This window comes from Eutrigla gurnardus (assembly GCF_963514095.1).
Source record: "Eutrigla gurnardus genome assembly, chromosome: 20".
Taxonomy (NCBI): Eukaryota; Metazoa; Chordata; class Actinopteri; order Perciformes; family Triglidae; genus Eutrigla; species Eutrigla gurnardus.
The window spans coordinates 7,735,801-7,746,374 of record NC_139931.1 but is presented as its reverse complement, the minus strand read 5'-3'; the positions used below and the strand labels follow the sequence as shown (position 1 = coordinate 7,746,374).

The following is a 10,574-nucleotide window of genomic DNA, read 5'->3' as shown; positions in this document are numbered from 1 at the left end:
CAATACAGGTGGTATCCCCGTGATGAGGAGATGGATGACATTCACTCTTGAGTCAGACACTTCTAAGAACAAAGAAGAAATGAAACTAGACTGCTACACAGGATGATGGGAAAATAATAATAATGTTGCATGATGTGAGCATATCAACACAGGCAAGAAACAGGTTGATATTCAAGTGTTTTTTTCTTTCTTTGGGGAAGCACAAATATGCACGATTAGATTGGAAACAACCAGATATCAAAAAAAGCCACAGTTCTGTGTATTAGTGAGCAATACGGTGGATTATTCCCATTGACAAACCAAATAATTTAAAAATGTGTTCATTTACAGTTAACAAACGTTAAGCTCCATGTGGTTGTTTTCGCCTCACTATCAAAATAATCTTTCAACAAATGCATGTAAACTTGATCACAAGGATCTAATTAGTACATAGAAAAATAAGCACACACTGAGAGCTCCAGACAATCTTCTCAACCAATCAGAAAAACAGGATATCAACAAAGTTAATGGTCCAGCTGTATAAGAAAATAGCATTTATTTGATGCAAACATTTGCGCGAGTAAACTGAAAGCATCTTACTGTCTGTCATGCTTAAAGATGCATCATGATATAACACTGCACCACGGGAAGTTTAGATTCGCTCCTGAATTGCCTTCAAAAGGCAGGCACACACACACTTTAGGGATCCGTCGGTCTTTAAAAAAAAAAAAAGGCATCACATTTCAATTGGGAGATAAGAGTTCTGAAACTTGCCTACCCAGACAGCAGAGAAGTGAAAACTACGATGGGATGGTGCCATTTTAGGTATTACATTTAAGAAGGAGTTTCACTTTTTTTTGACTGCAGCAAAGAAAAATGACACCAGGCAACAAGAGATAAAAGGCGAAGGCCTTCAGAATGAGCACCTTACTAAATTAATCCGGTTAGTTACTAGGTTAAAGGGTTGGTAATCTTCAATTTAGCAAATCAATCAGTCCTAAATCAATTAGTCCTCATGCACACTCATTCAGTCTTCTTCTGTAACTATAAACCTTATAAACACTTTGGCCTTTGTTTTGTAATCAAATCTCACAATGAGGCTCTTATAAACTCTACAGGAAGCGGCTACACAAGTACAGTCCAGCCAAATGTATCAGTCCAGAGTTAGCTTCCTCATCGGTCATACGATGACAGTCTGAATCTCCACCTCCTCGGGGGAAGTGATAACAAATCCCTCTTGCTGCTGCACCATCTGCATTCCCTCCTCCACGGCTTCCTCTGTGGTAACCATGGTAACTGTCCCGTCCGCCGTCTCCACAGTGCCGGCCGTGGCCAGCAGCGTGCCGTCGCTGATGGCGGAGGCCAGCGTCATGGCCACCTGCTCCGTCAGGCTCTCGGGCGTAGCGATGGTGATGGTGTCGCCGCAGTCGGAGATGGACGCGCCCTCCTCGTTCATCGCCATGTTGCGCACGATGATCTGGTGGCTGCCTGTGCCGCCGGCGCTTTGCGACTGGCTGACGAGTCGCTGCACCACTTTCATGATGTGGTTACCCATCTGGCAGGGAGAGGTTTGATATAAAAAGGAATAAAATCATTTTTAAATTCATAATTTTTATGTCAAAATTGATTTATTTAGTAAGTAGCCAAGTAAGTAGTTCTCACTTGTGTCTATTTGTGTACAAACTGACCTCGTTTTGGCTATCTTGAATGAGTGTAACTTCTTCTTCCTGCACCTCGTCCTCCGTTTGAGTCTAGAGGAGACAAGATCAAAAGAAAAGAGCAAGCAGAATCTAGTCATAAGAACCTCAAAATAAATAATTGAAGACATTCATTGACATTCATGACATTGTTAATGCAAGACACCTACATAAATCACAAATAGTTGAGTCCTTGATGAAGAGGCTTCAATTCTAGTCTCATTTAAATTTCTACTTGTGATTGAATGCACCTTGAAGCCGTGATGTTAGAGGAGAAACAACGCTTCCCTGCATCTCACCTTGATAATGTACTCTTGTGTGTCTGCAACCACTGAGGAGAACTCCACCAGGACGGCATGAGGATCCTCCGAGATGATAGCTGCTGCTGCCAGGCTGTCCGCTGACTCCTTCTCCTCGGTTTCCACATCCTGCTGCTCGCTGCCATCGTCCTTCTGGCAGCCTCCTGGTGCAAATCGCAGTGTGTGTTATTATTGTTGTCTGGATCTCTACTGGGAAAACCTGTTTTCTTTCAGTTTTTTTTTGTCCGTCAGTAACACGTACCTTTTGCACGCATATGCCGATTGAGAGTCCCGTGCTCAGCAAAGCCCCGTCCACACTTCGGGCACTTGAAAGGCTTCTCTCCGGTGTGATGGCGGATGTGTCGCACCAGAGAACCTTTCTCCCTGAAGCCTCTCAAACAGAACTGACACACATACGGTTTATCGTCACCGTGGGTCCGCTGATGCACCTGCAAGGCATTCTAAGCGAGACAAAAGAAACATGTTAGAGATGGCACTGATCATTTGGTGGAAATAGAAGTTGAGTTATGTACACAACATAGACAAAACTCACCTTGGTCTTATACCCCTTGTTGCATCTGGCACAGCGGTAGGGTCTTTCATCCGAGTGGGCCCTCATGTGCTCACGTACATGCCCGATGGTTTTGTACAGCTTGCCACACTCACCGCACTTGTACCTCCTCTCACTGACATGGACTTCCATGTGCTTCTTCAGCAAGTAACCAGTGAGAAACTCCTTATGGCACAGTGTGCACTTAAAGGGTTTGTAACCTGCGGAAAGAGAAAGGATGCACAGAAGAATTTTATACACACACATTATCAACAGAGGTTTTTTTTTCTCCTGAAATCCACCAGTGTCCCATCAACTTTCTTTTGATTTCCTAGTTTAATGAAAGATAATCAACAGGATAATAAGAAGGGAGCGTATCAAGCTGCTGTGAGTCATCGTTAATAGTTACAGACTTACCCAAATGGCCCTTGACATGAAAGCGGAAGTAATTCAGTCCCTTGAAGGAGCGATTACAGTGTGGACATGTGTAGAGTTTTAAGGATGTTTGATCACCTCCATCTCCTGCTTCCTGCAAAAAAACAAAAAAAATCTGACAATGATCGTAACTCTAGTAGTTTAAGATTCATGATGAACTAATATGCAGTCCATTCCGGTTATGGCCATCCTTACCTCTGCCTCCATCTCCACGAACTCCTCTTTCACGTGGATCTCAGTGATATTCTCATCAACATCAGGACAGTCAGAAACCACTTTATCCATCTCCTCGATTGCCTGTGAGGTCTCCTCAACCACGGCTTCCTCCGCCCCCAGTGGAATGCCAGAGTTGATGATGGCCTGGCAGATGAGGTTGTCGCCTGCTGCTGCAGCAGCAGCCAGGGCTTCCGCCTGAGACTGCTCTACTACAACCTGGCCAGAGGCAGAGCAACAGAACAGAAAATGGTGTGCGAGAGTTAAAAGCAAAACCATCTCATGCAGAATCCCTGTATGTTTTATGTGTGCACACTTTTCTGTACTCACCTGTTGCTCCTGCGTTGTTCCATTCACCTCCATTGTGAAGTGGACCTGATGGAGAACCTCTTGGGAACCGGCCTGCACCACACTGACGACAGCAGTCTGGGCCTCCACCATCTCCTGCTCCTCTGGCTGTTGCTCCACAACCACTACCTCATGCTGCTCGGTAGCCATTGCAGCTTGATCACCATCGACTCCTGGAAAAGTCGCATGGACCTGTCAGTGACTCAACTCCTCCAGTATTCTAAATCTATTTTAAAATGTATTATGAAGAACTTTTAACTGGTTATGAAACAGTCTCAATTTAATACTGATGCTTCTATATGACTTAAAAGACGCCAAAATCAGCATAAAATAAAAGTTCCTCGCAGCAGCTTTAAATCTACATTGTCAATATAGAATTTTAATTCTCAAGGACTCGATTAAGAGCTGCAGATCATTTGCTTTGATAGAATAGATTGTATCAAGCTACCCTTTTCCGCACAGACTCATTTGGTACAAAATATAAATCTGACCTTTTTGTACTCCATCTTTGCTGACCAAGATCTCCTTGTACTGGACAAAGCGAATCTTTTCAGTGCAGGGTGTGAGGGCCTTAAGGTGTCTGGTGAGGGCACCGGACTCTCTGAAGGACTGACCACATAGAGTACAGCGATACGGCCGCTCATCTGCAAGTGAACAGGAAGAAAGATCATTAGGTAAAATGTGGTCAAGCACATCAACTCAAGACCAAAACACTCCGTTTACTGTCTGTACCAGTGTGACGACGATTGTGACGAATCAGGGAGCCTTTTGTGCGAAAGGAGGTCCCACAGAGGTCACATGAGAAGTTCTTCTGGTCGCTGTGAGTCTTCATGTGAGTTCTCAAGATGTTGGTCTGTTGGGTGACAATAGAATGTATTTAAAAGTCAAACGTAAAGTGTACTCAATACCCTGCCTGGTACCATTCATGAAAATGATTTCCAACATTTGCTGATAAAAGACACACACAATGATATTACTCACGGTTTTAAATGTTTTGTCACAAAGTTGGCAAATGTAGCGTCCCTCTTGGTTGACCTTGTAAGTGGGCTTGTTGTCACTGTCAGCATTGTCAGATAAGGAGCCTTCGGTCCCATCCGAGTGGTCAGGGACTTTGCTTGACACGACTTTCTTCCTGCGCCCTCGGCCCAACGTACCACTGCTTCCATCTGTGTGAATAACAGACAAACTAAGATTTCAGTCCCCCTGCAGATGTTAAAATTAATTCACAGGTTGAAACGATGTTGACCAGCGATTTAATATCAAACAACAACATTATTTTTCAGCAAGCTGTTGCTTCAGTCATCTTTCAAGCAAAACTACTGAATATTTGCTGACTGTAGCTTCTCAAATGTGTGAACGTAATGCTTTTCTTTGTCTTAAATGGTAGTAAACTGAATATATTTGGGTTTGGGACTAGTTGGATAAAAAGAGGAAGTTATAATGGGCTACTTGAAATAAATGAATGACATATAGTTGCAGTCTAAATGTTGACCTACCATTAGTGGTCTTCACTGGTTCATCTGAGGATGCACCTTCAGCTACTGTCACCTCTGAAGAAGCACTGCCATTGGCTGCGGTAACCTGGCAAAACGTAGACAAACGTTCGTTCTCCCACTGCTGTTCGTCGTGTTTAACTTAAACCCACACACAGCCCAACCCATACCTCTTGGTTGGCCTCCTGGCTGCTCGCCTCCACGCGTTTGCAGTTGTGTTGCAGCTTGTGCTGGATGAAAGCCTCCAGCGTGGAGAACTCTGTCTGACAGCGTCCGCACTTGTGCACATCTTCATCTGACAGCACAGAGACACAACGTTACACATCCCAGAAGGGAACACGTATTTCAGTGCTGCCAGCGACCACCTCAGTGACGTGAACGTAACTTTATCTGAATACCGCTGACTGGCCGGACTCCTAATCTGAGTAAAGCTGCTGCGGGGGGAAAAGCTAATGTTGTCGCTAACAGCAGCTAGCCGCTAGCAACGTTTCATGATGGAGGAAGCTAACTAGGCCCAAACACAATATTTGATACTTATTTCAGTGTTGTTTCATCGAAAGAAGAGGGCTAACCTTCGTCTCCCAGTGTTGTTTGAATGGTGATCGTCTCGTTGCCGTTGGTCGTTTGCTCCCTCTCTGTTTCTGCCGTATGATTATTTTCTACGTTCATGTCGTTCGAGTTCTCCGTCTCTGTCGCAACGCCGCTACGAGGAGGGAAAACATGGCGGATTTACGACCGCGTAGTCATAACAACATAAGGGCGCGTGCGCGCGTGTGTTTTCTTCACCAGACTGCAAGAAAACATATTTTATCTGTTTTTTTCACCTCATAATACACGTGTGAAATATTTATAGATCTATACATTTAAATGATATATATTGCTTCCATTTACCTATTTATATGCGTGATAAATATCTGATTGTTTAGAATGCATTCACTTTGTTTTCACTGTGATAATACATGTCTATTTTGCATGCAGCAGCTGCAGATTATGTGGGATGGATTGTGGCTATAATATGGAGATGCTTTCTTGAACTTTGGAAACCTCCAAAGTCAAGATTGTCCCTGTTTATCTATTTAAAATAAAAATACCTTCATGAATCGTGGAGGAACTGGGTCAGGTTTAGGGCCCCACATCACCAAGGGCCTTGAAAGCCAGTGTGCATGCCAAGAAGGATCTATTACCCAGTTATTTCTTATCAGCATCCTTAAAGCTTCTTCTAGGATGGAAGCATCGGTGGTGGCAGTAACAAAGGGATTATGGGCCCTAGAAGTGGCCATGCATTCAATAATAAGGAAACATTTTTTTTTACGAGTAATATAAAATTAATATGCAATTTAAAACTAGTGCTAGTTTGGAAACAGTAATGTGGGTTGCAGTCGCATAAAGCTGTGAATATGTTGTTTATGTTATTTTAAAAATATATGTTACACCTATAAGCTAGAATTCCCTTTTCATTTCTGAACTGTCTTGACCTCTCTTTCAACCAGTCCCTCCCCCTTTATTTTATGTGAACATGACTCATCAGCATTTTAGGGTTATAAAACTTCTTATAGGCTTCTATTATGTGCACACATAATAGAGCATAAAGCCAGAAGGTGGCGGCAATGCCCAATTAAAAGTTGTAGAAGAGTTGAGTAGAGGAAGAAGAAGAAGAAGAAGAAGAAGAAGAAGAAGAAGAAGATAGAAATCTATACTAGAAGACCACAGAGAAGCACAGCAACATCTGGATTTGTCTGTGAGGTTGAATCGAGGTCGAGGATACCTTTCACGACACAAAAGTAAACAACAAACACTTTACGGCAGCGAACATGACTTCTGTCTTCAGCGGTGTGCTGCAGTTGACTGATCTCGACGACTATATCACCCCCTCTCAGGTATCTGAAAGTCTTCTAACGTGTTATACCATCGTGTGGTTCTTAAAAGGACGCAGCTAACGCTAATGATTCGCCTCACAGATAGCAACAAAACCGTACTGAAATAGCTAGCATGCTTACTAACCGTTGGCTGTCCTCTTCAGTGCTGCGAACAACTTATAATCGCAACATTTGACAAACATTCATGATAATGTAATGTAAACTAATTGGCTCAATCGTGACTGAATGCGAAGCCGCTAACGTTAATAAATCGTTAATAATGTCTGCTACGCAGTTAGCATGCTGCTAGCGTTAGCAATGATGTAACAACGGTGTAACAGTGACGTTGGTGTAATAACTCGGGTTTTGTGGATATATAGAGACGTTGTACTTGATCTCAATAGTCAATACGTTAATCAGCTGGAGTTGTTACCCAAATAGATTTTCCTTTGTAACTGAAGACCTGATATTTTGTCAGTTTTGTCATTTAGCTGTCAAATGTTAAATGACGTGACACCATTGTTCGTTTCCGTTTTGAAGCTGTCGCGATTCATTTAGTAATTTCATGTAGTTTTTGTGAAGAAAACAAGTTAAATGACTGTTAAATGATCTGGTTTGAAACCTTGGGCTACCTCAAACCCCTAGTGCTGACCTCAAATACTGTTTGTCTTGTTCGTGAAGTTAATAATTGATTATTTTTGTCATTTGGTTTACATGTGTGTTTTACATGTGCAGGAATGTGTCAAACCTGTTAAAATAGAGAAGAAACAAGGCAAATCTGTGGCCAAAATTCAAATAGAAGACGATGGCAGTTACGTCCAAGTCGACCAGGTGGGTGTCGAGGCTTATAGTCAAAACCAGCGTGTGAAGTAAACAACTATTTGCCTTGAGTTTGTCGGCCTTGCCTTTGCAGGACGGTGGGAAGCAGAAGCTGGAGAAAGCGAAGATCTCCCTGAATGACTGCTTGGCCTGCAGTGGCTGCATCACCTCAGCTGAGAGCGTCCTCATCACGCAGCAGAGCCACGAGGAACTCTTTAAAGTGCTGCGCAACAACGCGGTAGAGATGGACGCCTGCGTTTGAATGCTTTTGCAGCTTTTGGAATGTTAAAGTATTGATATTGGGTGTGTTCCTCCACAGGCCAACGCAGCCGAACAGAAGGTGGTGGTGGTGTCCTTGTCGCCGCAGTCCAGGGCCTCCCTCGCAGCATACTTTGACCTCAGCAGTAGCGAGGCAGGCAGAAGGCTTACTTCTTTCTTCAAAAGCCTTGGTGAGTGTAAATATTACTTTTTCCTTTTGTGAGGTCAATTTAGGTCACTCCTAAAGATTTTGTCTTTATCGCAGGGGTTCATCATGTGTTTGAGACGAGCTTTAGCCGGACCTTCAGCCTGCTGGAGAGCCAGAGAGAGTTTGTGGAGCGTTTCAAGAAGAAAGAGGAGGACAGCAAGGTTCTGCCCATGATGACATCGGCCTGTCCAGGTATTCCACGCAAAATCCTGTGTGTAAAATGTTGAAACGTCATGAAGGGGACCTCAGATTTCAGTGCTTTATAAAAAAAAATGTAGACAAACATATTTTAATTGTCGCAATGTGAAATTCCATGGATTAATATAATGTAAAAGTAGAATAAAATATTATTCGGAACCTTCTTCATATTCGTTGTTGGACCATGTAAATGATATGCTTCATCAAATGCAAAACGCTCAGCCACTTCATTGTAATAATAATTACAGTTCTTTGGATTTCAGTGTTTGCTCAAAGACATATCTGACTGTGTGTTGCTCAGGTTGGATTTGCTATGCAGAAAAGACCCACGGGGAATTTATTCTTCCTTATGTTAGTACGACTCGCTCCCCCCAGCAGATGATGGGCTCTCTGGTTAAAGGATATTTTGCTGAACAACAGGTACCGGGGACACCTGCACATCACATATTGCAGGCAATCAGTGTGCCTAATGTTTTAAAGAATACTGAGTTGTGTATTGTGTTTGTTGTTAGGGGCTGAGTCCACAGGAGATCTACCACGTGGCAGTAATGCCCTGCTTTGACAAGAAACTTGAGGCCTCAAGGTCAGAGTTTTACATGGAGAAAGCTGAGACTCGAGAAGTGGACTGCGTCATCACATCTGGTAAAGTAACTACTCTTTTGACGCTCTTTGTCTTTATGTATGAGGAGTATCTTCTCTTATTGTATTTTCTCATGGCTCATATAGGAGAGGTTCAGAAAATGCTGGAGGAGAAAAATGTCTCCCTTAATGACGTGGAGCCTGCACCCCTCGATCCAATGTAAGTCCTGTGATCATTTGTTTTTGTCAGACGTGGCATGAGTTCCCAGAAGAATAGACACTACACTCACACACTACATATTATTCTTGACCCAGGTTCAGCAGCGTGAGTAACGGTGAGTTGCTGAGCCATTCTGGGAGCGGCTCAGGAGGTTACCTCCATCATGTCTTCACGTATGCTGCCAAACAGCTGTTTGGGGAGGAGGTGAAGGAGCTCACCTACAAGACCCTCCGGTGAGTCTGTCAACAGCTTTAAGAAGCTCGACTGCTTTGTGGTCATTTGTGGTCGGTCAACCCTGAGTCATCTGTTTAAAACTACATTTAAATGAATGCCTCTGCCACAGGAATAAAGACTTCCAGGAAGTGACTCTAGAGAAAGATGGAGTTGTCGTGTTGTCCTTTGCCTCCACGTACGGCTTTCGCAACATCCAGAACCTGGTGCAGAAGCTCAAGAGAGGGAAGTCGCCTTACCACTTTGTGGAAGTCATGGCCTGTCCATCAGGTGAATTGAAGGAAATAAGCAATTTAAATACATGCTGCTCTAAGTGGGAGAACTGACAAGCATACTGCATTGTCTCACCAGCACTGCTTTGATATTTGATGTTTGCAAGCAATTTAAAGTGATAAACCCAGCCAGTGCCTTTTCCTTCTTGATATTCAGGCTGTCTAAATGGCGGAGGACAGTTGAAGCCCCGACCAGGTCAGAGCCCCAAGGAGCTTCTCCAGAAGGTTGAGAAGCTCTACAAGGCAGAGCGCCCCCTATCGCCAGAAGATGACGTCCGTGTGTCCGAGCTGTACCAGTCCTGGCTGCATAGCGTCGGGGAGGAGAGAGCCAGAGCGCTGCTGCACACGGGCTACCACACTGTGGAGAAGATGACGAATGGCCTCGCGATGAAGTGGTAAAGACATCGATGATCTGGGGATAATGTTGCAGCAACACTGACTATACACCCGTCCAAATATGTGACTATTTTTGTCTCTCTTCAGAGAGAAGAGAAGGGTTATGGGCAAAGTTGAGCTAGTTTGATTTATGCCAATAACCTTAACTTTTCTATTTCATCTTAAAGGAGGACCAGGTGCATAGATAATATAAACACAATGCTTACGCCAAACCACTTTTTATATATATATATATATCATCATTTGCCTTTATACTGCTGATTGTCCTTTCAAATGTATAATGAATAATTAATTTGTGTGGCACCTGTTACACTTTGAAACTGTGAGCTGAAATAAAGCAACATATAAGCATTGATTGATTATTTATCCTTCTGTATATTGTAAAATAAAGACTTTATTTAATTGTGGCCGTTTGTTTTGTATGTTCTTTTGTAGTATTTTTGTGTAAACATATGATTGTCATATGAATTGTGATGCAGTTATATAAATTAAATTGACGATCATATGATTACACATAAATACT

The 10,574-nt window shown here is 43.1% G+C and overlaps 2 protein-coding genes across 3 annotated transcripts; one reads left to right on the top strand and one right to left on the bottom strand.

The window, feature by feature from the left end:
• Positions 1–333: 333 nt before the first annotated feature.
• On the bottom strand, positions 334–5,739 carry e4f1 (E4F transcription factor 1). Of its 2 annotated transcripts, none has more exons than XM_084036948.1 (14): positions 5,587–5,739; positions 5,185–5,309; positions 5,018–5,102; positions 4,503–4,687; positions 4,254–4,374; positions 4,013–4,165; positions 3,504–3,694; positions 3,156–3,392; positions 2,943–3,054; positions 2,529–2,746; positions 2,238–2,436; positions 1,976–2,136; positions 1,668–1,730; positions 334–1,534 (listed from the first exon to the last, which is right to left on the bottom strand). In XM_084036948.1, the coding sequence occupies exons 1-14, from the start codon at positions 5,681–5,683 to the stop codon at positions 1,160–1,162; spliced, it is 2,322 nt and encodes a 773-aa protein (XP_083893074.1). In that variant the 5' UTR covers positions 5,684–5,739; the 3' UTR covers positions 334–1,159. The 2 variants fall into 2 exon arrangements, with proteins under 2 accessions (XP_083893074.1, XP_083893073.1); XM_084036947.1 differs by having other exon boundaries at positions 337–1,534; positions 1,976–2,139.
• Positions 5,740–6,678: 939 nt separating this feature from the next.
• On the top strand, positions 6,679–10,458 carry narfl (nuclear prelamin A recognition factor-like). Its single transcript, XM_084036551.1, has 11 exons — positions 6,679–6,891; positions 7,606–7,701; positions 7,784–7,927; positions 8,009–8,138; positions 8,213–8,347; positions 8,655–8,773; positions 8,866–8,995; positions 9,080–9,152; positions 9,248–9,385; positions 9,496–9,653; positions 9,813–10,458. Exons 1-11 carry the CDS (start codon positions 6,826–6,828, stop codon positions 10,052–10,054), a joined length of 1,431 nt encoding a protein of 476 aa, XP_083892677.1. The 5' UTR covers positions 6,679–6,825; the 3' UTR covers positions 10,055–10,458.
• Positions 10,459–10,574: the final 116 nt, after the last annotated feature.

Coding starts and splice junctions, on each gene's coding strand:
- narfl (XM_084036551.1), top strand. CDS start 6,826: ATGACTTCTGTCTTCAGCGGTGTGCTGCAGTTGACTGATCTCGACGAC. Junction 7,928..8,008: donor AAGTGCTGCGCAACAACGCG/GTAGAGATGGAC, acceptor GTTCCTCCACAG/GCCAACGCAGCCGAACAGAA. Junction 8,348..8,654: donor GATGACATCGGCCTGTCCAG/GTATTCCACGCA, acceptor TGTGTTGCTCAG/GTTGGATTTGCTATGCAGAA.
- e4f1 (XM_084036947.1), bottom strand. CDS start 5,683: ATGAACGTAGAAAATAATCATACGGCAGAAACAGAGAGGGAGCAAACG. Junction 3,393..3,503: donor GAACAACGCAGGAGCAACAG/GTGAGTACAGAA, acceptor GCCTCTGGCCAG/GTTGTAGTAGAGCAGTCTCA. Junction 3,055..3,155: donor TCGTGGAGATGGAGGCAGAG/GTAAGGATGGCC, acceptor GTTTTTTTGCAG/GAAGCAGGAGATGGAGGTGA.